The following is a 27340-nucleotide window of genomic DNA, read 5'->3' as shown; positions in this document are numbered from 1 at the left end:
AGCTACAGATTGATAAAAGCTCTACCTGGCAGTGAGCAGGGTTCCCACGGGTCCTTGAAATCCTTGAAAGTTTGTGAATCTGAAAAAATAAATTGAAGGCCCTTGAAAGTTCTTGAATTTTTTTGTGGGGTTCACACGGTTGACGACTCGTGTCATTATTTTACTACCACACGATCTTTTAAAATTATGTTGATTCCGCAGACTTTTAATTTGCAAAAGTACGTTTGCTCTTCCTCGTTAGTTGCTAGGCTACGGTTTAGGCCTACGTGCGTCCAATAGGTTACATTCACCCAGTGTTGCCAACTCAGCGACTTTGTCGCTATATTTAGCGACTTTTCAGGGTCAAAGTCAAAAACTAGCTTAATCAAAGATGAAAGTAAGTGAAACAAATTGATATAATTCTGAACATCTCAATGCTGCACTTTTTTCCATAAAATTCCATGAAACGGTAGGCTAATGTACATCTTATATGTAATGTAGTATGGCATAGCCATGTACTGTGGATATAAATGTAGGCTATGAATATGATCAATATCAATGTAGGCTATAAATTAAGTCTATTTTCTTGCATTGCTTCTGACCCAACAACTTCTATGCCGTTTAGTCTTTTATTGAATTTGCATTGTATTAAAATATGATAACCTATTCAGCGGTCACAGTAGGTAAATGCCGCCACGTGTGGTCCTTGAATTTGAGGAAATTGGTCCTGGAAAGTCCTTGAAAGGTCCTTGAATTTGATGTTCACCAAGGTGTGGGAACCCTGAGTGAGACGCCGCCTCTGTGAAGCCACAAGAACAACTGCAAAGTCCCGTTATTAAAAACAGCTTTGCTAAGAACACATTGATTGGTATAAAGAACAATATTTAATAGGCTGCTGAAAGCAAAACTGTTATTTCTAGGTCATACAACCAACCCCAGGTTTAACTAAGCCAAGCATAAACTCGAGCACAGATTCAGTTAAATTTCTTAGTGTGTGTGGATTACTTTGTTTGCTACAGACGTCTTCTGTAAGTTATGAATGAAAATGCCCGTTTTAATAGATTAACTGAGAACAGCGTTAACTAAAGACTGTTCTCCGTCTCCTCCAGGGTTCTGCCACCTGTTCATGCCGGAGGACAAGTACCCTAAAGGGTTCGCCTTTGACACGGACGACGTCAACTTCCAGACAGACAACCTTTGCTTTGTTGGCCTCATGTCCATGATCGACCCTCCCCGCGCCGCCGTGCCCGACGCTGTGGGGAAATGCCGCTCCGCTGGCATCAAGGTGGGTCATTTTCAGCTCTGACATCAAGGTCAGACAAGTTAGACAAAGGACAATTAAAGCCATTTACGTTAAGAGAGAAAAAAACAACCTTAAACAAAAGGACTCGGGTTTCAACTTTTAAAAACTTACAACACAGCTAACAGGGTTGATTCCTTCCAATTTTCACCTCAACCCTCACCTCCATGCAGGTGATCACAACATCTCCCCTGTAAGCCAGGCCAACAATGACCCTAACAACTCCCTATTAGTAAGGTGGACCAGTTTGGGTTAATTTGCATGTTATCTAAGCTAGAACAAGGCCTTTTTGGGCAATAATATAAAGCTTGGAACTCCACACTACTCCAGACATTTGAATTGAGAAAGCTTTGTGGATGGGAAGCGAAACATCTTCAAACTTCAGAAAAAGGTCCAGTTGTTGTTTTTTTTTTACTTTTTTTGGAAGTTAGACATATTTTCACAATTAAAAAGGTTCAAAGAAGCAATTACTCTAATGTCAGTTCTACCCTGACACCGTTTCCAGTCCAATTCAGTTTAGTTTTATTCATAAAGCACAAAAAGACCAAAGTGCTGTAAAGACTGAGGTATATGATGCACTTAGAAAGTCTAGCTGTGCAATAAAACGTCAAAATAAAGTAAAACTAACATTTCTCATTCCTCTGTCATTGCTGCCCTTCTATAAACGTTTCTATTCTCTACAGTATGTCCCCTAACCTCTGCCTCTGCAGGTCATCATGGTGACTGGGGACCATCCCATCACAGCCAAGGCCATTGCTAAAGGTGTGGGGATCATTTCTGAGGGCAACGAAACCGTGGAAGACATCGCCGCTCGTCTCAACATTCCCGTCAGCCAAGTCAACCCCAGGTAAGACGGGCAGCAAACATCTAAACTCACGAGTTGAGTGAGTTCAGCTGGATTCATGACGGCCGCGTTGATCCGGACGCTTGGCTGGGTTTTGTTCTGCAGGGATGCCAAGGCCTGCGTGATCCACGGCACAGATCTTAAAGATGTGAGTCAGGACCAGATGGACGACATTTTAAAGAACCACACGGAGATCGTCTTCGCTAGAACCTCGCCCCAGCAGAAGCTGATCATAGTCGAAGGCTGCCAGCGACAGGTAGGTGAAGTGGGCAAACGTCACAGTCTGTTCCAAACGTAGACGAGCGAACCAGAAAAGTCCTGCTGTTGGATATTCAGGCTCTGATGTGAATCTGTTCCCGTCCCTCAGGGAGCCATCGTGGCCGTGACTGGAGACGGAGTGAACGACTCTCCTGCCCTGAAGAAGGCCGACATCGGTGTGGCCATGGGCATTTCAGGCTCCGACGTCTCCAAACAAGCAGCAGACATGATCCTGCTGGACGACAACTTTGCCTCCATTGTGACCGGAGTGGAAGAAGGTGTGTGTGATCCGAAATGGGCAAAGAAATAGGCTAAAAAACACAATTAAAACTGCTTTAATGCTGAAGAAAAAATGCATGTTGTTGTGCAAATGTTTCATGTTTGCCAACCTTGACTAAATTATTACTCATCATGTTTTTTGTCTTCAGGACGGCTGATTTTTGACAACCTGAAGAAGTCCATCGCTTACACTTTGACCAGCAACATCCCAGAGATCACGCCGTTCCTTTTCTTCATCCTGGTCAACATCCCGCTGCCTCTGGGTACCATCACCATCCTCTGCATCGACCTGGGAACCGACATGGTAAGAGCGACTCAGCCAGGATACCCAGCCTTTGACATGTTCACGTCCTGTCAGCCCTCACAGGTTCAGATCATACAAGGGTCCAAAGATTCAACGTTTCTAAGCACCTCAGCGTCTGCATGCAGAGAATCTGAATATCTGAGCTGTAAACAAACATGCAAACGGTTTTAGTCCGTAAACGTCCAGGAAGCACAGCGTTCAGTAGAAAACACACAAGCACAGGGAAGCAAAAGCAACTTTATCTTTATGTCAAAGTCCTCTGTTATAAATGACACCTGAGGAATTACACAGAAGCACCACTAGGTGGCAGCGTGGGTCACTAATTACAGGACCAACCTGGACAACCTTGGCTAAAATACAGTTTGTTAAATTGTTTTAATTTAATTACTTTGTTACATTTTGGTTTTGTTATTTTTTTCTGAACTTGGTCTAAAATGAAAAGCTTAATACTTTATTCTACATCAGCCTGAATTCATGTGAGAACCTGACATGTGAAAAACATTATTCTTCATCAGGCAGGTTTTAATTTGCTCTTACAGCAGTGAATGAGTCACTTCTTTCAGGTTATGTTCTGTGTTTTAGTTGTTTTTAGTTGTTAGGACACATAGTTATAGATTTATTACAAACATTAGGTCCAGTTTATGTCCATATGTGTTTTTACAGCTTTAGTTTCTTTTCCCCACACTGATGTGAGGAGAGGAAAGTTGACTGATGACCATCAAGATGTTTTCCTTAAATAGCAGCCTTAGAAATCTTTGAATCGTTTTGGTGAAAGTTCTCAAAAAAGTTATCATTTTTTCAATCAAATCAGTCCAGCTGGTTAAGGTCTGCAGGAAATACTAGAACTGTAATCTTTTGTGCTAATTTAAATTATTTCATCTATGCATTTTAGAAATATGTAGTTTCTTTTTGTGTAAATGAAATGTTTTGTGAACATATTTTAATAATGTTGATTCTGTAGTTTGGGCTTTAGAAGTGAAGCTTCCTGACCAAACGGCTCACGTTTGTTCTGTTTCAGGTTCCTGCGATCTCTCTCGCCTATGAAGCAGCAGAAAGCGACATCATGAAGCGGCAGCCAAGGAACCCGCTGAGGGACAAACTGGTCAACGAGAGACTCATCAGCATCGCCTATGGACAGATCGGTGGGTTGGTCTCCTCTGCAGGACAGGGATCAGCTGAGAAAACACGCTAACTGACTAAAAACAGAAAAAATCACACCGGTGCACGTACCTTGGTTCCAGAGAAGTAGGAAGATACTCCGCCTCGGTAAATAACTCTCTAGCAGGCTACCACAGATTCTTACAGCCTTATCATAACAGCACAGAGAACATTGTTTTATGTTCTGCAACACGAAGATTCAGATGGTTGAAAGTAAAGGTGAGAGAAGAATTGACCTTTCTGATTCGTTTGGCTAGAAAATATCTGACCACTTTTAGAGCATCAAACATTCGTTCCCAAAAACTCAGTTAATTCTTAAATATGAAGAAATAAAGAGCGACTTCCCACACAGCAGAACTCTGTAAACTCCACACCCCTGATCCCAGTTCACATGAACTATATCCAAACTGCAGACATCAGAAATGACAGTTTTAGTTGAATAAATCGTCTTTTTGCTTTGATCAGTTCTGGTTAAAGGCTGCCTTGCCTCGTCTTTCCTCAGGAAGCTAACACGCGTGCTCCGCTCTGTTCCTGCAGGCATGATCCAAGCTCTTGGTGGCTTCTTTGCCTATTTTGTTATCATGGCTGAAAATGGTTTCCTGCCTTCTCTGCTTGTTGGGATCCGGCTGAACTGGGACGATCGCTCCAACAACGACCTGGAGGACAGCTATGGGCAGCAGTGGGTAAGAAGCAGGATCTGTTGTCCTCTTTCTTTCCTGTAAGGCAGTGATTTCCAACCATTTGATTCAAATACAAAGCCGTCTGTTAACACGATGCCTTTTGTGTTCACGTTACAGTCGTGATTTTAGCAAAACCTCAACGTGACGATGGTGTGAAGTCAGGCGGTCTGATCATCAGCCTCTGAAACGGGAATATCTTGTTTGTTTTTCTGCACAGACGTACGAGCAGCGTAAGATCGTGGAGTTCACCTGCCACACGGCGTTCTTCGTCAGCATCGTGGTGGTGCAGTGGGCAGACGTCATTATCTGCAAAACCAGACGCAACTCTGTGTTCCAGCAGGGCATGAAGTGAGTGGAAAAATCATCTAAACCTCTTATCTCTACTGCGCCTTTAAATGGTTACTGTGTGAATCAAAAAAACTTCTGTAGTTTGATGCTGAATTCTTGTTACTATGTTTAAAGATCAGCATCAAGCGCGTGTAGATTTAGCTTTAGGTCAGAGATCTGGACGCATGAAGCAGCTTCTCACACGTCGCAGTTCCTCCCTGCAGCCACTTGGTGGCAGTAAGAAACCAGACATGCTGAGCAGCGTTTATAACTGGAAGCTTGTGATTAAAGGCGGAAGCAGCAGATCTAAGAGGCGAGCTGAATCCGTGGTTGTGGTTTTTCTAACACATCTTTTTACTCAGTTACGTCTATAGTTGCTTTTAACCTGCCTGCCCTGGTAATAAATAAAGGAAACAGCCTTTCTGTGTGCCAGGAGAAACAGATTTCTCTCCAGCTTCACTCTTTAAATCTGTGGGAAACATGGAAACGTGTTTAACTGTTTGTCCTCCGTTTGTTCTGCAGGAATAAAATCTTGATTTTCGGCCTGTTTGAGGAAACGGCTCTGGCTGCTCTGCTGTCCTACTGCCCGGGGATGGACGTGGCGCTGCGGATGTACCCACTCAAGTACGCAACGTCACACCCAGCACCATCACTAAAGGAATGATAAATGCTCCGAGTTTAAATCAATACGTCATGCTAAAGGCTTTTTAAGCCAGCTGCTGTCGTCCTAAATCCTCTCCTGCTTCATGTTTAACAGACCAGGAATAAAAACTTTTACTCTAACTCAGAGGATCTGTGCTTCGTCAGCAGTCAGGCCCGCCTGCTCTCACACTTAATGCTCTCCTCCTCCAGGCCCAGCTGGTGGTTCTGTGCGTTCCCCTACAGTTTCCTCATCTTTGTTTACGACGAGATCCGAAAACTCATCCTCCGCCGAAACCCTGGAGGTAAGTTCCCAGCGGAACCCGCAGCGTTTAGATGAATATGTCCGATAACAGAAGACTGAACAGAGATTGATGTCGTTCAGCTGATTTCTGTGGTAGAAGCGGATCGGACAGAATCAGACGTTTGGGTCGGTAACGCTCTGCTCCCTCTTCTCCTCCTCTGTCTTCTTCTGTCTCTGCAGGCTGGGTGGAAAAAGAGACTTACTATTAAATCAAAGCATCCTTCCCTGAACTCATCCCTCCCTCTCTTCCCTCCTCCTTCCCTTCATCTCTCTCATTTTCATTATATCTGAAATATACATGAAAATGACGTTTACTCCTCCCATCGCCTCTCCATGTGTTAAACTAGCTAAAAACACAACTGCCAAGACAACGAGAGGACCAGCAGCAGGAGGCGTGAGGATGCCCGTCCTCTCCGCCCCTCTGTCCCCGTTTTTCTATCCAAAGTCTGTTCAGCACCGTCGGCCAGAAACGCTGCCGGTGTCCGTCTCGTGTCTCCGCCGCCGGCTGCAGCCGCTCATCGCTGCTGCGCGCGACTAACATCCGACTCCAAGACTAAGGACCAAAACCCGACTGTTCTCCAGAACCACCGCGGCTCTCTGCTCGGCATCCGGAGCGTTTTTTTTATTTCCCTCCTGGAGTCAAACTGCCAGATCCAGCTCGGTAATCACTGCCATTCCTCCCTCCTTCCTCCTCTTGACTCACTGCCGTCCTCCTCCTCTTCCTCCTCTTCCTCCTCCTCCCCTACCTGTGAGGGAACCAGTAAGCTGCAGCGCTCACTCACGCCCCCTGCAGGGTGGAGAGAAAAGCTCACCTCCTGCCCTCCCTGTCCTCCTCCCGTCTTTCTTTCTGTTCATCGTTTTCTAACAGACTGCATGTTTTTTTAAAAACTCAACTGTTTGTAAGTTTTGTGGAGTTTTTTTTTTTGTTTTTAAAGTTTGAAGTGGGTCTGAGAGCTGCTTGTTTTCATTCAGACATGACAAAGCACACGTCCCTCCTTCTCCCTCCATCCCCTGTCTTAGCTGCCCCCCCCCCCCCCCACACCTGTCTATCTGTCCCTGTCTGTCTGTCTGTGAACTCTGTGGCGTCCCTCCGTCCCCCTGACCAGATTTCACTCCTCCTCTCCCTCACCTGACCTCCGTCCCCCGTTAAAAAAAATAAAGACGACAACCTCTCTGTGTCCTAGGAAAAAGAGATTTCTCTCCACTTTCATTCTTTCAATCTGTGGAAAACGTGGAATAAGGTCCTTGTACCTTAGCTCCTGAAACGGCAGCAAACAACTAAAAAAACGAAGAAAATGAAATAAAGCAGAAGGATCTCTCTTTTTCAGCTTGGTCTCCAGTTTGTTTTTGTGTGGAGTTATGTCAGAAAATGGAAATAAATTCTGTGACCAACTCTCGTGTGTGGCAGCAGTGTTCAGTTGTCTGTTCTTAAATCTTTCACATTAAGACCTTAAGACTAACTAGATTCTGCAGAAATCTGGTGATTAAACGCATCACGACTGAAGATGCATTTAATCATGGTTACAAAATGAAGGAACAACATCAAAAGAAGTAAAAGCTTCAGGAAAATAGCTCAAAAAGTTCATACAAACAGACATAGGATCGGTTTACTCCTCAGGAATAAACCGTCAATTCTAATTTAATGCAGCGTTGACCAGGAGCCCTGAAAATGTTGTCTGTGTTTTATTTATTAGAGAAAAACACTTGAGCCTCCTAATAAACCTCAAAGGGAGTTCTTGGCTTTAAAACTGTGAATTTCCTTAATTCTCTCAATCTCATCATGGAGATAATCGTCTTTAATTCGAACACTTTACTCTTTCAGTAATTTCCTTTATATAAAAGATGCCTGTAAAATTAAAAACCCTCTTTATTACTGGGTTTAGAATAATAGTTCATTAACTTCATTAAGCAGATCGGTCTATGTTTTTAATAGCAATAGATATGATAAACACTCTGCTGCATCCTGTAAATAAGTCATTTACTATTAAGAGCAGAATATGTTGATTAAAATGTTAATTAGATTGATAAAAGCATTAAAAGAAGGGCAGTGAGACACTGCTGAGCTAAATGCTTTAAAATGGAAATTAAAACCAGAAAGTTGGAAGAAAGCAAATTCAAAATCACAATTTAACAGCTGAAATAATAAAAATTCAGCCAATGATCAGCAGCAGGTTGATAAAGAAGGTTTCCAGGTACATGTGAAGCCCCCCCACCCGCGTAAAGTCCAGTTTAAAGAAGAACCTCCTGGGCTAAACGGCGTGCATACTGCCCTAAAGACAAAACATTTATCCATTTAAGATAAATTGTTCGTTTAGGTTTGAACTCACCAGAAACACTTGAAAAGGTTCTGTTGACAGAAAAAGGCCTTTGAAATTCTGTTTTAACAGAATAACAAACCCAAACTGACCAGTAAGTTAGCAACTAGATATTTGCTACGCAGCAGCCAGCCACATCTTGGACTTCAGCAGAAACACCAAACGTCGTTTCTGAGCCGTGGAAAACGGTCCGGTCGACCCGGGCCGGAGTAACCGGACCCAGAGGTCGGTCCCCTCCAGGCAGCACAGAGGCGACCCGCTTCTCACAAACTGGTCGTACTAAACTGTGATGCACAGGACACAGAAATCTTCAAATGTTTCATTTAATGTCGTAAATATTTAACAGTTTTTATGAAATATTTAACAAAATTATAAAGTTTTCTTCACTGGGCAGGTTCCAGATGCGTTAGTTAAAATCCTTTAAATGCTTTTATTTCCAGGCACACTGACATTTTTAAACCCACTGCTTACTATTTTGAGCTCGAAACCAGTTTTCATCCAGTCACATCTAAAACAACAACCAACAGAACCTGGACCTTTGCAGCGTTTGAATCGCGCCAGACCAGGTGTACCTTCTATGAAGAGAAAAACGACCCTGGAACAGACCGGAACCGTTTCAGACGCTTCATAAATCATCTAGAAACTGTTCCATCCCTGAACCTGGTGGTCACCAGTCGTCTACGACGGTACGGGTGGTTTCAATAAAACAGAATCACCAAACAGGATAAATTAAAATGTGGGAATTCAAAAACAAAAAGGATCACCACCCTGTAGTTTCCAGTTGTTTAAAATGTAGATAATGAAATAAAACTTTTGTCATTTAACACCAAAGCTGCAGGGATCCTGAACGTTTGTCACACCAGCTTCTTCAACTTGGTTTTTCAGCCCAACTCAATTTAATTTTATTTATATAGCGCCAATTCATGACACATGTCGTCTAAAGGCTCTTTCCAGAGTCAGACTCCATCAGATCCTCCAGGTTGGTCAGAAAGTTTCCTCTCTAAGGAAACCCAGCAGGTTGCATCAAGTCTCTCCAAGCAGCATTCACTCCTCCTGAAAGAGCGTAGAGCCACAGTGGACAGTCGTCTGCATTGTTGATGGCTTTGCAGCAATCCCTCATACTGAGCATGCATGAAGCGACAGTGGAGAGGAAAACTCCCCTTTAACAGGGAGAAGAACCTCCAGCAGAACCAGAACCAGGCTCAGTGTGAACGCTCATCTGCCTCGACCCACTGGGGCTTAGAGAAGACAGAGCAGAGACACAGAAAGCTCAGAAGCTCACATTGACCCAGGAGTACTTTCTATGTTAGATGGTAATAGAGGATGATCTGCCTCCCCTGATGATGTCACAGCTAACAGAACATCAGACCAGGTGTACCTTCTATGAAGAGAAAAATGACAGAGAACAAAAAGGTAAAAGCTGAAATAACAATGTAAATAGGAGAGTAGTAGGAGAACTCAGCAGAGAGAGAGAAATAGACCCTGATGTCCTCCAGCAGCCTAAGCCTATAGCAGCATAACTATAGAGATAGCTCAGAGTAATTGAGCTGAGAGCCCAGAGGGGACCGGGCCTTCTCTGGAGCCGGTCCTAAACTCTGGACTCATCTGCTGCTGGCTTTAAGACTCAGCTTCCTCTCCGGCTTTTAATCCATAGTGTTGGGTTTATGTCCGTGTAATTTCTTATTTTATGACGTTTTACTGGTTCTGTCTTTATCTCTACGTCACTTCAGGAGGCAGATGAGCGTTCACACTGAGCCTGGTTCTGCTGGAGGTTCTCCTCCCTGTTAAAGGGGAGTTTTCCTCTCCACTGTCGCTTCATGCATGCTCAGTATGAGGGATTGCTGCAAAGCCATCAACAATGCAGACGACTGTCCACTGTGGCTCTACGCTCTTTCAGGAGGAGTGAATGCTGCTTGGAGAGACTTGATGCAACCTGCTGGGTTTCCTTAGAGAGGAAACTTTCTCACCAACCTGGAGGACCTGATTGAATTTGTTGTTTGGAATTTAATTGCACTTTGCCATCTGTGTTTGTTTCAAATGCTTTACAAAACAAGTTGGATCTGGAATCTCTTTGTGGAACGACCATGTTAGTCGCCCCCTGAGGCCTGAAGCGGCTCAGGGTGAAACCATCAAGTCGCCGCGACCCAACCGGTAACCATCGGCTCCGGCATCCGGAAATATACGAGAGGGAAGGCGTGCGTGAGGAACGGAAACGCTGGAGGACGGTGGACGCTGGTTCTCTGCTTCAGCTGCTCTCAGCAAAGGTAAAGGTGGAGGAGGCCGTGGCTGACCTGCTGGCGTGAGAAGGTGCCGCTGATCCAGAGGGAGCCATTGGCGTTTAGTAGACTTTCCAGGAAGTCTCCGGGTATTCCAGCAGGAGCCAAAGCCGACGTTCTGCCCAGAGACACGAGGAGGCAGAGGATCAGCAGAAGTCTGGATCTAAGGAGAGAACAGCTCTGGCCCTTGTGAGGGAATCAGGTGTTTTTTTTGTTTTTTTCCAGGATCTCTTCACTCACACACACTCCCAGGCTGGGAGCGCCGGTGTTCATGTTTCATGAATACCATTACAGGGCTCACAGAGCAAATGAGTGCTGCTGCTCGCTCGGCACACGTAACCTAGGGAAATGGGTCACCTCTTTATAGGTTCTGCTGTGATGTTCCTCTCGCCGCTAATAACGCATTTACCACAGGAACACGCCTCGTTCTGTGCGGCAGCTCAGCCGCAAGAGGTGGGAGGTAAATCAGCAGCATCGGACGTCTTTTATAAAACTAAAATAAATATGAGATAAGGACAATAAAAAAAAAGGGATAAAGCCCCTTCCTCCCCCCCCCCAGTGTCAGCCCTCTGCTCTCCTCTGAAGGATAAGGCCGTGTAGATAATGGAAGGATGGATGTCTTATTAAGCACATTTACCATCGGCAGGAGGACAGAAGGTCACCTGTGTGATGTGAACTTTCCTTCTGATAACGATCTGTGACTTAAGCTTTTGCTGAAAATGTCTTCCCGACATCCTGCTCTGTTGGAAATGACAGATAAACGTAGATCCCATCTCCCAGCGTCTCGCCGCAACAATCCGTCCGCGTCCCAAACCCCCCCCACCCCACACACACACACACACACACACACACACCTTCCTTAGTGGATCTTTAAAAAAAACCTGCGTTGATCCTTTGACAGTTTTAGAAACAACGCAGCTGCCTCAGAAACCTAAAGATGGCGCAGAAATGGAGCTGAAATGGTATTTGGCCAATTTGAGGAACTCTCACTGCCCATGATGCCCAAACATGATATTTGTTTAAGTGCCTGAGATGATAAAGGGAGCAGGGACATTGTTATGTTGGGAAAATAGGGAAGAGTGGGGATTTATGGGTTAATTGCAACCGATATTATGACAGTATTCAACACTAAAATCATATTTGCCTGTTTTTCTGATGTAAACATTTTTGGTAGCTCCTCTTAATTCAAAATGTCCAAATCCCATGCTTTTGATGTTTAACTACAAACCTTTATGGTGCATTTTTTGTAAGTATAATAAATACCTAAAACAAGAAAGAGACAAATAAGTCTTTTCCCCCCCTCTATAATCTTAATTTAAATGTTGAGCCTCTAGATTACATTTATTTGACTGTTGGGATTAGGGAGTTTACCACTGAGATGACTTGTAATGAGCTTCGTGTTGTGCATGAAATATTTAATTTATTTGTTAATTGATGTTCACGTATGAAGCCGTCGGTCTCACACTCTGCTGCTGCTCAGCTCTTTACATTAAAATGGGAAATAAATCCTCACTTTTATTATGACGCTAAAACATTTCAACCCTCCTGCCTATGTGGGATATTTTTGTCTGGTTATTATTTTTGCCAGTGGATCAATTTAATGTGTGAAATCCTTGCAGGGACTCTAATTTTTTATAATTATTTGGGAAATGCACGACTTTTATGTGCTAGTGATGCATTTAGCACCTTTCTAAGCACATTAAAAACATGTTAGTTCTACTTAAGTCAACAGTTCTAAGCTTTTTTTCTTTAAGCACTTCAAACCAGCTCAAAACTACACTTAAAATCCTTTAAATCCCAATTTATAGAATTATTTTTTTATTTAAAAACTGCAACACAAAAGGTTGTTTTCCATAAAATAAACAGTAGGTGGGTGGGGCTGTTGTGGGGATCAGTCTTAAATATGTCCAAAATAGAGAATAAAACTGATTTGACTGTTTTTTTTAACGCAGTGATTATTAACATTGTTACAATATTCCAACAGATTAAAGTTTTGTAGGGCAATGCTTACATTTTTTTGCTTTCTTTTGGTGTTTTTTTTACATGATAAAATTTCAAAAACTGCAAATATTTCACCTGCAAAGAGTTAAAATCCTGCCTAGGATTAAATGTCAGGTTTAGGGGTCGTTGACCTTAATTAAGCAGAGAAAATGCTGACATGTGGTGATTAGCAGCGGCTCTTTTCTGCGTGCACGTTTATACCAGAGAGGTTGGTAGTTATGTTAGTTAGTAGGTGGAAGGTAGTTAATCTGCAGCAACGTTTTAGTTTCTTTATCTTCTCCCGTTTTATATTCAGTGTTTCTGTTAAACTGGATCGTACCTCGGTTCTTTAAAATGTTTTATTTAAAGTATTTTTCCTTCAAGCCTGCACAGTGATGCAGTTGGTAGCACTGTTGCCTTGCAGCAAGCAGGTCCTGGGTTTGAATCCCGGCATGGAGTCTGCATGTTCTCCCTGTACATGCGTCGGTTCTCTCCGGGTACTCCAGCTTCCTCCCACAGTCATAAAACACGACTGTTAGGTTAATTGGTCTGTAAATTATCCTTAGGTGTGGTTGTGTGTCTCTGCGTCGCTGGGCTGGAGACATGTCCAGGGTGGACAACGTCTCTCGCCCAGTTTCTCCAGATATGGGCTCCAGCCACCATGTGGGATAAAACGCTGGGTTTGTAACCGTTTCACTGAATCATAGATTTGAAATAATGTTTCCATGGATTTTATTATTTGTTTTTACTTTTAATCTTTGGTGTTATTTCCTGCATAAAGTTGTGTTTCCTCAGTTATTCTGCTGCTTATGTTGATATTAATCATTCTGTAATACCTCTATTTTTTTCTCTTCGTGTTTTTGAGGATCGTTGGAGGTCTTTTCTGATCTATGAATCGTTCAGGCATAAAAAGACTAAACTCAGGGGATAAACCTGTGCTGTGCTGACAGCACGTTCTAAGGAGAATATTTATCCTGTTTTTTTATTCCCAGAATTACGGCAGTTTGATAGAAAACGTTCCAGCTTCAGAAATCTTAATGGATTTCTTCCCGTCTCCTAAAGACAGGAATCTGGCCTTTCTCTGCTCATACTTTCCTTTTAGACCATGTTAAAAAAAAAACTCGTTTTGGTTCTCCTCCTGCCCAGTTCTGCCAGACACTGAGACATATCGCAGAGTTTGCAGCCGTGGTTTTTGTTCCAAGTTTAAACCAAAACTTCAGGTGAATTCTGGAGAACACCAGGAGCTCATTACGAGCCTGCAGCAAAGCTGGGAGGGAAATGTGGTTTAAATCAAGTCTCCTCCTCATCCTGGCCCCTCACGCTGCCACAGATCCACCGGCAAACATCTGTTAGAATATAAAAAGGAGAGGAGACGCCTCGTAGCGCTGCAGCTCCTCTCATTATGACACACATCCTCCTCTTATCCTCCGCACACACACTCACCATCTCTCAATCTCCTACCCGATTACACCCGCACTCTAAAACCCCTTTCTCCACACCTCCCCAACACTCTACCTTCCCTAAAACCTTTCTTTGCTTCCTCTGACACACACACACACCTCCCCCCCCCCCCTCCCAGTAATCTGGCTGGCCCGTGGCCTCCTCTCTCTCGCTCCACTGTTCTGTGTGATAGAATATCGATCGGTTTGCCTCGGCTCGGCGTGGAGCAGGAGGAGGGGGCAGCTGCAGGGCTATAGGGTGTGTGTGTGTGTGTGTTAGATGGAGGGGGGGGGCAGTGGTCAGACATGCTCCAAGGTTGTTACCACAGCAACAGCAGGATGGGTCAGAGGGTTGCCATGGCGTCCAGGTCGCAGGGTCAGGGGGGGGGGGGGGGGGGTCCTGGAGGGCTTCTGTCTTTCTCTGAGAGTGTGTGTGTGTCCAGAGCTGCTATATTGAGTGTGTTAATAATGAATAGTGTTGCATGCGGTCGCTACATCTCAGCGTCTCTTCCTGCGGTCTGGAAGCGCCGCTTCACTTTGTGTGTGGAGCAGAAATGATGTTTCCACGCGTGTTTAGGCCCGGCGTGCACGCGCGGTAAAATTATTCCTTAAGCAGGAAGACGGAACATCGGCTCTTTATTTCAATCCCGGGAGGGTCGGCGATCCGCGGGTGTTTTTTAAAAGACTGAGGTTTAGTTTCCCATCAGGCTTCCCCGATTCAATTCAATTTTATCTATATAGCGCCAATTCATGAAACACATCATCATCAAGGCGCTTTCCAAAGTCAGACTCCATCAGATCCTCCAGGTTGGTGAGAAAGTTTCCTCTCTAAGGAAACCCAGCAGGTTGCATCAAGTCTCTCCAAGCAGCATTCACTCCTCCTGAAAGAGCGTAGAGCCACAGTGGACAGTCGTCTGCATTGTTGATGGCTTTGCAGCAATCCCTCATACTGAGCATGCATGAAGCGACAGTGGAGAGGAAAACTCCCCTTTAACAGGGAGGAGAACCTCCAGCAGAACCAGAACCAGGCTCAGTGTGAACGCTCATCTGCCTCCACCCACTGGGGCTTAGAGAAGACAGAGCAGAGACACAGAAAGCTCAGAAGCTCACATTGACCCAGGAGTACTTTCTATGTCAGAGAAGACAGAGCAGAGACACAGAAAGCTCAGAAGCTCACATTGACCCAGGAGTACTTTCTATGTTAGAGAAGACAGAGCAGAGACACAGAAAGCACAGAAGCTCACATTGACCCAGGAGTACTTTCTATGGTAGATGGTAATAGTGGATGATCTGCCTCCCCTGATGATGTCACAGCTAACAGAACACCAGACCAGGTGTACCTTTTATGACAAAAAAAATGACAGAGAACAAAAAGTGAAAAGCTGAAATAACAACAAATAATGCAGATTGGAGAGCAGTAGGAGAACTCAGCAGGGTGAGATTTCTGGATTTCTTTTAGGTCTGACCTGCAGATGCCAAATTTGACTGATTCTGATGTTTCTTCCAAGGACTGTAAGACATCAGGGGGGAAAAGGAACGTGTTTTGCAGGTGTTTTGATTAAAGTAGTTATTTAAACAGCAAATTTAAGAACCCCCCCCCCCCCCCCTTTTTATGCTCGATAGCAAAGGTGTCCAGCTTCAGTCCTCCAGGGCCGGTTGTTCTGCCAGTTTTAGAAGTGTTGATGTGTTCAAAGGGTCCAAACATATCCGCAGCAGGTCATAAAGTTCTGCAGAGACCCGCTAGTGACCGGTCGTTGATTCAGGTGTGTTGAACCTGGGAAGAACTAAAACACCGGATGATGCGCTGCTTTAAAGAATAGAAACGTTTATAAAACAGGAAGAAAATAGAGAAGCTTCAGTATATCAGCTGCTGATCAGCGATCGGAACCAAAATAAGGAAGGAAACTGATACCAGCTCCAGTCTCTGGTTGATCAGGGCATCTGTAGTAGTTTCCAAATCTGAATCGAAAACATTTGAGTTTCCAGTTTTTATTCCCCAAAAGATCCAAAATTTCAAAACACCACAAACTTGGCAGACTGGTTTTGGTTAAATTACATATTTAAAAAAATTACAAATATCCACCAAAATCAAGTAAGCGTCCCTGTAGGCAGATTGGCTTAATGTGTTTTAATATGTAGCAGATAAACAATATTAATGTATTCCTTAACAATAAAGGTGAAGAACACCTAAAAGCAGTTTTCTATCAACAAAATTTCCTTTTAAGGACCTTCAGCGTCATCGAGGCTGGAAATGCTGGGCGGCCGCGGCTCCATAGAGACAGACACAGCAGCAGCGTGTGAGAGCGACGGCTTCATACGTGCACATCAAATAACAAATTAACAAATGTTTCATGCACAACACGCAGCTCATTACAAGTCATTTCTATGGTTAACCATCTGCTGATTGTTTTCCTAATCCCAACAGTGAAATAAAGGTAATTTAGAGGCTCAAACATTTAAATTAAGATCAAAGAGGGGGAAAAAATACTTATTTGTCTCTTTCTTGTTTTAGGTTTCAGGTATTTATTTATTGTATTTACAGAAAATACACCATAAATGTTTGTAGTTAAACATCAAAAGCATGGGATTTGGACATTTTGAATTTAGAGGAGCTAACAAAAATGTTTAGGCAAGGCAAGGCAGATTTATTTATATAGCACAATTCAGTACAGAGACAATGCAAAGTGCTTTACATGGTTAAAATATAGGAATAAAAGCAAGTAGGGATAGAATGTAGAAACAAAAAAAGAACATTAAAAACAGTAAAACAGTTTAACTAGAACATTCAAAGGCAATTTCAAACAAATGTGTTTTTAATCTCGATTTAAAGGAACTCAGGCTTTCCGCACTTTTACAGTTTTCTGGAAGTTTGTTCCAGATCAGTGGAGCATAGGAACTGAACTGTTTACATCAGAAAAACAGGCAAATATGATTTTATTATTGAATACTGTCATAATATCGGTTGCAATTAACCCATAAATCCCCACTCTTCCCTATTTTCCCACCATAACAATGTCCCTGCTCCCTTTTTATGAGAGCTTTATTATCTCAGTCACTTAAACAAATATCATGTTTGGGCATCAAGGGCAGTGAGAGTTCCTCAAATTGGCCAAAAAACGTCTAAAATTTGCATGCAGCACGTGAATGAATGACACTTGAACTAGGATTCTGCATGCAAGCAATCCCTATTCCACTCATGAATGTGAAAATGATTTTTGTAATTTGATATACTGTGCAGCTGTAGTTCATATGTATAAAAAATCTCAGGTTGGGACTCGTCACCGTTTAATTAAAGGTGCTGGACGAGACCAGAGACCCTCCTGTGCTGCGACGACGCTGCGGTCCTCGTCTTCACCAGCAGCCTGACCGCCAAGACAGCAGCTGGACGGGACACGGATAAAACATCTTTTATTGACACATATCTGAAGGTTTTTAGGCTTTAAACTCAACCACAACTCATCGTTTCCATCTAAACCCTAAACAAATAAAGCCGGAACACATTTTCATATATTTCTACCCCCCCATAAAATACTTCAAAACTAGCGTTCCTAGCATTTGATGAAACAACTGCGGTGTTAAAAGAAACATTAATTCACCAGGATGTGGCTCAGAATACAAATTCACATCCAGCTTGACTTATCTGCTCAAAAGCACCTTACTTCTAAGATTTCCTTCTTTTTTTTTTGATTTTAAGCCAGTGGACCAAATAGGATCTTAAAGTCACGAGGCGTCCGTGCAAAGCCAATCTCCCGGCAGTGCAACCCCCCCCCCCCCCCTAACATCCTGTGCTACCTCTGCAGGGTTATCAAACAGGCCCCGTGCAGCTTGGACGACCGCCTGGGTGACCGATTTTCAGACGCCTTAACTGCTGTTTACGGAAACTTTGTGACATAAATACAGATGCAGGTTTCGGTTTCACTCACTGAACACCGCCAGGAGCACGATTCCCTTCCGCTTGAGGTACAGCTGCTCAGACATCCTGCGGTCAGACATGACGGGATCGAAAGGCGCCTGACTCCAGGAGCCATCTGCGTGGGAGCAAAAAGGAAAAGCGTCTGTTGCATCCATCCTTTTTTTCAGTCCATCAGAAAACGATCCGCCTATTCTGGATACTCACATGGGAGGAGAGCGGTGGCTGTACGGAGCTCAGAAACTATCCTGTTAAAGCGGGAAAAAAGAGGGTGAAGTCAGATGGTTAATGATGTGCATATCTGCAATCTTGTGTGGCATCTTTACTTTACAATGTTTCTGTTTAAAGCAGGGGTGTCAAACTAATTTCTATATGGGGCCACTTTGGCATCATGAAGTCATTAAAAGGGCCGCTTGCATGTGTAAAGACAATACTTTTCATTTCATAATTTCATTCCAGTTCACACAGTAGTATAAAAAATGCACAGTAACATAAAAGTAGCACCCTTAGGCCCAGTTTATACAGTTTATCTGCAAAAAAAAAGTTGATATTGGGGTGAGTTACATTTACAGGAGGCACAGTTTTAGCCACTTTATACACTTTAAAAGGATATACGCCTTTTTTTTTGGCTCTCAAGGGCCGAATAATTTACCTTGACGGGCCGGATTTGGCCCGCGGGCCTTGAGTTTGACACCTGTGGTTTAAAGGAACAAGTCGATTCAGCACAAACTCAAAAGGTTTGGTTTGCACTTTAAGCCCCGCCTCCTCGTTGTGCCATTGGTGGAGAAAAGGCGTCCCGGGTTGTCCCCAGTTTGCTTCTTATTCCCACTTTTTAAAAAAAAAAACCTGAATTCCCTCGATCGTGCACTCCATTAATCAATCGTCATTATGAAACTACGTCTTTTTACTCATCATACGTTTTTCTTAACCAGACAAAAGTAAATTCAGGTACAGTTCCTTTAAAGTCCTGAAGAAATTTAATCTCAACCTTAAACTGTTTAAAATCGTATTCCAGCCATGTCTGTCCGGTGTGCCTCAGGGATTTGTCTCAGGGGCTGTTTTTGGTGGAATCTACCTCCTTCGTCTTGGTCACATCTTCCACAAAATGCGACGTGAATTTTCATTGCAGCAGATGACCCCAAAAGTAAAGTAATTTCCCTCTTGGATTATTAAAGTATCTCTGATTCTGATTGATTCAAAATGTATATTTTTTGCCAAGCCCGTTTCTACTCTTCCGGCTGTGGGTCAGTGGGTAGAGTCGTCGTCTTGCAATCCTGTTGTCAGCGTGCCCCTGGGCAAGGCACTCAACCCTAAGTTGCCTATGGATCTGTGTGAATGTGCGCGCATTAGAGTGTGTGATTGGGTGAATGTGGCTGTAGTGTGCTTTAAGTGGTCACCATGAAAGGAAAAATGCTAAATAAATTCAGTCCATTTACCATTCCTTTGTAAGTGTTACAATAACTCTTTTATTTTTCTGATTGTTTCTTAAATCCAAACAGAAAAACAAAAGAAGTCCTTCTGAAAAAGCACCTTAAGTTTTAAATAAACATCAATTTAATTGTCCGTTCGCCCTCCCCTCAAGAGTTTGGGTGTCATCTACAGCACACCTCATTAGGTTCTACCAAGATAAATATATCTAAAGAATATATTTATAAGAATAAAATATTATTAATAATATTACATTTTTGATTGAATGAAAGGAAAGTCTTTACCTAATGAGAGTCAAGATGAGGCAGGCGATGAAAAAGCCTTTCAGGGTCTGACTGAAAGAATCCTCCTCCGAGCTCTGCCTGACTGGGCTGCAGTTCGGCCATTCGGCCACCAGGCGCCGCTGTGAAACATTTACCCACAGCCGCCTGAGCGGAAATCACATTCACAATCAGAGCTGTTTAACATTTCAGGTGTTTTTAATCAAATATAGATGCGTTATAATTGCGTTTTTTTTATTAACTTCTGTTGTTTCAGACCTTATTTTTTGTGGCGTTTACCGTAAAAAGTATCTGCAGATAAACGTTCAGCTTGGTTTGGTACCTGAAGTTAAAGTGCTGGGCCGCTGTCAGACTTCCATCCTCGTCCATGCAGATCTCCACATCGCCCATGTGGCCCCGCAGCTTTAAATCTGTGCCGTGGATGTCTGAATTACCACGGCTTGTCTCGCCGCTCAGAACCGCGTGTTTTCCTGGTTTTATTTCCTTATTTATGTCGCAGATTTGGTGCCGGGAGGTTCCGCCCATGAGGAGGAGGAGGAGGAGGCAGAGAGAGACTTCCGTGTGTTTAAATCACAGCTCAGAGCTGAAGCCAGACAACATCTGGTTTGAGGCCCGAAGTTGGCATTTCATGTCCTCTGAAAGGGGAAATAACTTAAAATGAATCAAAGTTAGTTTTACCTGAATAAAACCAAGTCTACATAAACTTTGCCCAGGCTCCCATCAGCATCCACTGATCTAAGATGCTGTTGTAAAGGGAGCGGGTCAAGCAGGGACCTCCAGTTTTTGGCCTACATCAGAGTCCAGAAAAGCTCCAAAAGAAGATACAGGCATCCTGATCAGATGCCCAAACGTTTCCTTTTTGATGTGGAGGAGCAGCGGTTGTATTTAGAGCTCCCTCCTCACCTTATCTCTGAGGCGGGGACCAGTAACACTACGGAGGCTCCTCACTTCAGCTGCTGAGGTCCAGGATCTCAGTTCAACCTCATGGCCATGCTGGAACATAGAAGGAGCAAAAAAACCGAGAGCTTCACCTTTGAGATCAGCTCCTCCACCTTATTATTCAGCCCCATCTTATAGGTGAACGAGACACAGAGACACTCGAACGTCTCCTTGAGTCCAAAACTCCCTTCAAACCTGGAAGGATGAAATCCACCTCTGACCTGGAGGAGCTGAGGTTCATCCTGCTCACTTCACACCTCTCTGCAAACCGACCCACTGAGAAACCGATAGAACCACATCTTCTGCACAAACCCTATTCTCCATGACCACACCTTGACGTCTGGTTCCTGGACACTAGACAGGATGAGAGGCGGTTCCTGGTTCTTTCCAACCTGGCACCTCTGTAGCAACTACAGTCTTTCTTTCTTTGGTTTTACAGAAATGAGATTGCAGTAAGAGCAACATCCTGCATCCCTGGTGCATAAAAACATGAAACAGGCCTCAGGTTTCAATTATGTGTAAAAATAAAATAAAACACAATCATGGATGAATGGATTCCTGATGCCGTGGAGCTCTAAAAAGAAAATGTGTCCCTCTGAGATCTAACAAAGAACAGCTATTATCAGTCCAAATCATAAAAGATTTGATCATTATTCTTAATTTTCATCCAAAACAAATGACGTTCAGTAAAGATGTGCAACTTTTTGTTTCTGCACAATAAAAAAAGGATATCTCCATATTAAGCTTTATTTTAACAGCCTTTGCAATCAGATGGTTTATTTCAGTCCTTTCTGACTTTTATGGTTACATCTAAAAACAGCAGGTTCAGTTAACGTTTTTATTTCCTGTCAGGTTGTCATTCAACGGTAACTGATTATCAGTTATTCGTGATCAGAGTGCCAGATAAGACCATCCTGCAGGAAATCCAGCTGTTCGTCATGTGTTCAACCAGTTAATCTGCTCTTTGATTTCTACAATTTAGCCTAAACTGCTTTGTAAGCAGCTCCAGAAGACTCAGGCGGAGGCCTTAACGATCAGCTGGATCAAAAACTACCTGACAACAGACCACAGGTTGTGAGACTGAAGTGTGTCTAACCAGGTCAGCAGCAGAGGAGCACCACAGGGCGCTGTACTCTCACCCTTCATGTTTATCTCAGGCCTCCTGACATCCAGAACCGCTCTGATGATTCTGCAGTCAAGATGACGCTGTGAAGCCGTCTACAGCAGGGTTCCTAAACTTATCAGCCCGTAACCCCCGTTTGGTGGCGTGTTTTTTATTTTCTGAGGGGAAACAGTCATAAAACTGTGTTAATTTTATGAGAACGCTTACAAAAAAATTTAATTTCCCCCCGTGTTTATTCTCATATTAATTCAATTCAATTCAATTCAATTTTATTTATATAGCGCCAAATCATGAAACATGTCATCTCAAGGCACTTTACAAAGTCAAGTTCAATCATATTATACAGATTGGGTCAGATTATACAGATTGGTCAAAAATGTCCTATATAAGGAAACCAGTTGATTGCATCAAAGTCCCGACAAGCAGCATTCACTCCTGGGGAACCGTAGAGCCACAGGAAGAGTCATCTGCATTGTACATGGCTTTGCTGCAATCCCTCATACTGAGCAAGCATGAAGCGACAGTTTATTGTGCACCTAAAAGTTTAACTTTACTCTCCTAATTTCCAAATACAAACATAACATTTTATTATGGCCATTGTTGGTTTAAGAAAATTAATTACTGGCCATAGAGGATTAACTTTCCACAAGAAAATTTTTTAGATTAATTTCACATATCAGCAAGAAAGAAACTTTGTTTTCTGATATTGAATAGTCAATATAATATACAATTAAATTTTATCTATATAGCGCCAATTCATGAAACATGTCATCTCAAGGCTCGTTACAAACTCAAATTCAATCAGATTATAATCAAATTATTCAAACAGATTGGTGAAAAAAGTTTGCTCTCTAAGACAGTCATACTGAGCATTGAGCGACAGTCAAACGTTTGGGAGAAAATTATTCTCCATGATTAAAGGCATAAATGTGCTACATTAAAGCAAGAATACATTTTATATTGTAAAGTCAGACATCTTGATCATCATTATTTTATCGTCTTGTGACCCCCGGGGTCCCAACCCCCACTTTAGACAGAAGACTGGACTTCCTGTCCCTTTTCTTTCCTCTCGTCATTTCTGAGTTGCTGTGAATGTTGCAGGTAATCGAGCTGAGATAAATCCTGTTAAATGTGTAGAAATGTGAGGCTTTTTATTGGAAATGCACATTATCGTAGCGTGTTGTTTCTCTGGGGCGACTTTCATGGTTGGAACGTCGGAAAAGTTGAGTAGTTTTGTTTAAACATGCTGTGCAGGGTTCGTGTTTTTATTTCCGTTGACCCTCTGCTTCCTCCTACACTCATCCAGCTGATTTTTTTTTTCCAGCTAAAGCTTCTTCTTCTTCTTCTTCTTCTTTAATGATGTCTCAGGGTTTCTTTTATCCTGGATGACCTTAATATAAGTTTTATTGGACAGGATAGAAATCACTTTCCCAGACGCTGAAGCTCACTGTCGACGGCGAGCTGAGCTTCATCACCTGCTGCTGAGGACACACACACACAGGAAACACACACATTCATGACCCCCCCCCCCCACACACACACACACAACACAACACACACAGGTTGCAGCCTCAACACCGTCGCCATGGAAACAGCTAAGATGCTGAGAGCAGAGGAGGAACAGGATGTGAGGAAAGTCCTCCGTATAGATTTAAGGTGCTTTATTCACTCCATTTGTTCCCTTCCTGAAAGTTTTTTTCTGCTTTTTTTTATTGTTTTAATTCACATTCCTCTCTTCTCTCCTCTCTTTTCCCCTCTTTTTGTTTTTGCCTCGCCGACCCGTTCAGGATCCACGCACACACACACACTCCCTTGGAACCAAATTACAGTTAAAGTCTGCATTTTTAAGCCTCGCTGACCCCCAGTTGGAGTCAAACGTCCTGAATGTGCGGCTGTATTAACTCAGACGCCACGTTTTGTCCACTGAAAAGCACAGGACTGTGTCTCCCCCCCCCCCCCCCCCCCTTCTCTCTGCCTCCCTCCTGAAAGCCAGATGGGCCGCAGCTCCTTTTATTCTCCGGGCCCAGAGCACGTGCCGAGGACACAGGGCCTCACGGCGTTTAATTCACAAGCTTTCAACGCCTCCTTCTTTTAACCCCCTCCCAGGGACCAGCACACTCAGCCCTCTCTCCTCCCCGTGGCCCCTTTTCATTTTTTTACCTCTCTCTGTGTGCAGCACCACTCCTGCAGTGCCATCCATCCCATGCAGGACGCCGTGGCTGCACCAGAGCTCCCTGAGCAACGGCTCGCTGCATCCTACATGCACAAAGCAGCAGCGTTGCTGCAGGTTGGCCCTCGCTGCGGCTCTAGCTGCTCCCCAAATGAAAACGCTGCAGACGTTCAGCAGCTGTTCTTTGCACAGATTTCTGGATCAGTTATTTAAAAAAAAAAGCACAAATTGCTGACGTGTCGCCTTTCCTGTTTATTCTTACTGTTTATTTCTTTCCCTTTTCATTCTTGCCTGCTGTAGAGGTTCTTATTTGTTTATGTATTTTTTTATGGTGTCTAATTGTCTTCTTTGTGTTTAATTATCATAACTGAAAAAAACTTTTCTGCTTTCAATTCAATTCAATTCAGTTTTATTTATATAGCGCCAAATCATGAAACATGTCATCTCAAGGCACTTTACAAAATAAAGTTCAATCATACTATACAGATTGGGTCAGATTATACAGATTGGTCAAAAATTTCCTATATAAGGAAGGAAACATGTCCAGGAAACTCGTCCAGCACCTGGGCTTTGTATTCATAAATTTGTTGTTATTGCAAAAAAAAAAATGTTTTTATTTGTGTGAAGCCAGACTTCATTTAATCAAACATTTATTCATCTCACGGGGCAGCCTCCAAAAAAGACAAAAACAGAAAAAAAAACAGCTGCTTTTATGCATTTAGTTGATTTCTTTTCTCTATTCTTTGTTTTTATAGTCCAGATTTGTGGACCCTGAATTCAAATAAACCTCAATTTCCACTAAAATTCAACTGGAGACTGTTAATTATGATGGCGGGGAGGACAGAAATTAATAACCCAACTTTGATGTCTGTCTTCAAAGCAGCGAGAGTTGCCTTAAACCCATGCAGCCCCCCCCCCCCTCCTCTAACAGGATGGTGATTTAGCTTCCAGCGTCAGAAAACTCTGCAGAGCAGAGGGTGAAGCTGGGAGGTGGAAGGAGGCTGCAGGAGTCCAGCGCTGCTTGATCTGCTGCCTGGAGGCCAGTTTGACCTCCTCCCCTCTCCTGCAGCCGCTGAACCGACCGCAGAGAAGCTCCGCTCCCCGGTCCCCGGCTCAAAGCAGCGGACGTGCACACCGTCCGCTGCGGGGTTTAATCTGCTAAATTGGTCATTTTGTGCTTTCTGCACGAACGGCTGCAGGTCCACGTCACGTGAAGCTGCAGGTTGCACACGTGATCAATCTTTTTTTGCGGGGTTTTCTTCACCGTGCGTGGCGCAAATAAGTCCCAAAGAAGAGCGTCTCTCTGCTGCGGGGGTGGGGGAGGCGGACCTGCGGGAGTATTTAGCGGCTCTAATTGTTATTGAATGTTCTCTGTGTTTAGGCGGGATTATTCTGCTTAACGTGGAAATAATGAGGTGTCTGGTGTCGAGGCGGCCGCAGGGAGATCGATGAGAACAGCGAGTTAATTACGGCGTAAATCAATTAGAGCCTGAGAGCCAGAGGGGCACAGAAAACACGGCGGATCATTTTCCTGCTGTTTAAAGCGCAAATGATGACAGGAAATTAGCCTTAAATAAGAAGCGAGCTGCTCTGCTTCCACAGAGACGTCTCCGTGGGATTTCCACGCAGTCAGGGCGCCGAGTCCATCTGAACCCACTCCGTCCTCCTCTGACTCCCCCACAGAATCTCTTCACTGCGCACCTGCGCGTCTGGACTCACCTGTTTCCACCGGTTACACGTTTGCTCCGTCCTCTGATGTCTATTTAATTTACAGATTATAAATGTTTATTTTATCCTTAATTCAGAAACGTCTAAACGGTCGATTTATTCCCGGTATTTTGCGCATTTCTGTGTCGACCTTCTGTTGCTTCCTGCCACGAAAACTTTAAAGCTTCCTAAAATTTGGCATTATTTAATAAAACCGAAACAAAATTTAAATAAATGCAAAAATTATTTATTAAAAATCAAAATAGTCGCATTTCTGTTATTTTTTTCGATGCCACGTCAGCTGCTGTCTTTAACATAATAAGCATGTTTATTTATTCAAATGTATTTCTGTTCAAACAACGCATATATTTTAAATAAAAACGCACATTATACTGTCTCAGTTGAATCCGTCAAAAATAATACAATAAAAACATGTATTGAAAATACCGCAAATCTGCATATTCAAATATTTTTAAATGGGAAAAATAATTTAACTTATTCGTTTTGCAAATAGAAATCGTTTTTTTTGTTTGTTAGTTTTCTTTGTTTTGTTTTGTTTTTAGCAAATCAAAAAGCTTTCATTTACCACGCGGAACAGAAACACATTTGGTTATATGCAAATAACTTTAAATGAGAGAAAAGGCTTTTAAGGATTTTATAAATCAACAAAATATAAATAAAGAAATAACATCCATTAATTTGAAACATATTACTATTTATTTACCGTTAATTTGATTATTTATAAGCTGTAAACGATCTGCAGGCACACCATGAGGAGACGAAAGAGCTTTCCTATTAAAAATACTCGAAAATTATTAACTTTTGTGTTTTATTACAATTCAAAAAGTATGAATTTAACGAAATTTAAAGTATGAATTGCGTATCTTAGAATAAAACATATTTATGCTCAGTTAAATAAGCCTAAGCATAGAGCTAGGGGTTTCATTTTGCTATTCAAACGTTCAATTTTAAAAACGTGCCCAAAGACCGTCATGCAGATTATTTTATGTTTCTTTTTTTTTTTTTTTTTTTATCTCTCGTTTGGGTCAAGCCCAGACAGACAGTGACCTCTGGAAAATAAATAATAATACAATAAAATCCTCTCATTGTGATTGAAAAAGAATTTCAAATTTGTCATCGATCGATTTTCCGTCAGAGCCGCAACACTTTCATGACTTTCATTTGAATTGATGAATAATAACTGTTTCCAATCCGGAGGGCCACATGTTCCCAAGGAGCACCCCCCCCCCCCCCACACACACACACACACACACACACACCAAAAAAAAACAAATAAATTCATAAAACACAATAAAAAAAATTTTTGTCATAATTTTGTCATTTGTTTGTGTCATGAAAGGGTCTAAATATCTAAGATTTTTAAATATCTATTTTTTTCCTTAAATTTATTCTTGAGGGCTGAGCAAATGTGTGAGTGGATGAACATTTAATAACAACAACAATAAGAAGAAGAATAAAACTATTATTGTTGTTGTTAGTATTATGATTATAAATAAATTTTGATCTTTGTTGTCAATTTTTTTCACATTTATTCTCACAGTCCACCTGATCTTTACTTTTGTTGTGGACCCATCAGTTTGAGCCGTGAGCCCAAAGCAGCCAGGAGCAGAGAAGGAGGAATTAAGGAGGAAGGAGGAGGGAGGGGGGGGGTCATTTTAAGGCCTAGATGAGGATTTACC

The 27340-nt window shown here is 42.8% G+C and overlaps 1 protein-coding gene across 1 annotated transcript in view; it reads left to right on the top strand.

The window, feature by feature from the left end:
* The window catches only part of atp1a3a (ATPase Na+/K+ transporting subunit alpha 3a), a 33605-nt gene extending 26140 nt beyond the window's left edge, over window positions 1-7465 (top strand). The window contains exons 13-23 of the mRNA XM_036145793.1: window positions 1089-1264; window positions 1990-2126; window positions 2229-2379; window positions 2491-2659; window positions 2810-2964; window positions 3983-4106; window positions 4660-4805; window positions 5020-5150; window positions 5652-5753; window positions 5982-6073; window positions 6253-7465. Of these exons, the coding sequence (XP_036001686.1) occupies window positions 1089-1264; window positions 1990-2126; window positions 2229-2379; window positions 2491-2659; window positions 2810-2964; window positions 3983-4106; window positions 4660-4805; window positions 5020-5150; window positions 5652-5753; window positions 5982-6073; window positions 6253-6281 (1412 nt within the window). The 3' untranslated portion in view covers window positions 6282-7465. The remainder of the gene's footprint in view (window positions 1-1088; window positions 1265-1989; window positions 2127-2228; window positions 2380-2490; window positions 2660-2809; window positions 2965-3982; window positions 4107-4659; window positions 4806-5019; window positions 5151-5651; window positions 5754-5981; window positions 6074-6252) is intronic.
* Window positions 7466-27340: the final 19875 nt, after the last annotated feature.

This window comes from Fundulus heteroclitus, chromosome 13 (assembly GCF_011125445.2).
Source record: "Fundulus heteroclitus isolate FHET01 chromosome 13, MU-UCD_Fhet_4.1, whole genome shotgun sequence".
NCBI lineage: Eukaryota > Metazoa > Chordata > Actinopteri > Cyprinodontiformes > Fundulidae > Fundulus > Fundulus heteroclitus.
The sequence above is the reverse complement of the archived record's forward strand: the minus strand, read 5'-3'. Positions and strand labels throughout refer to the sequence as shown.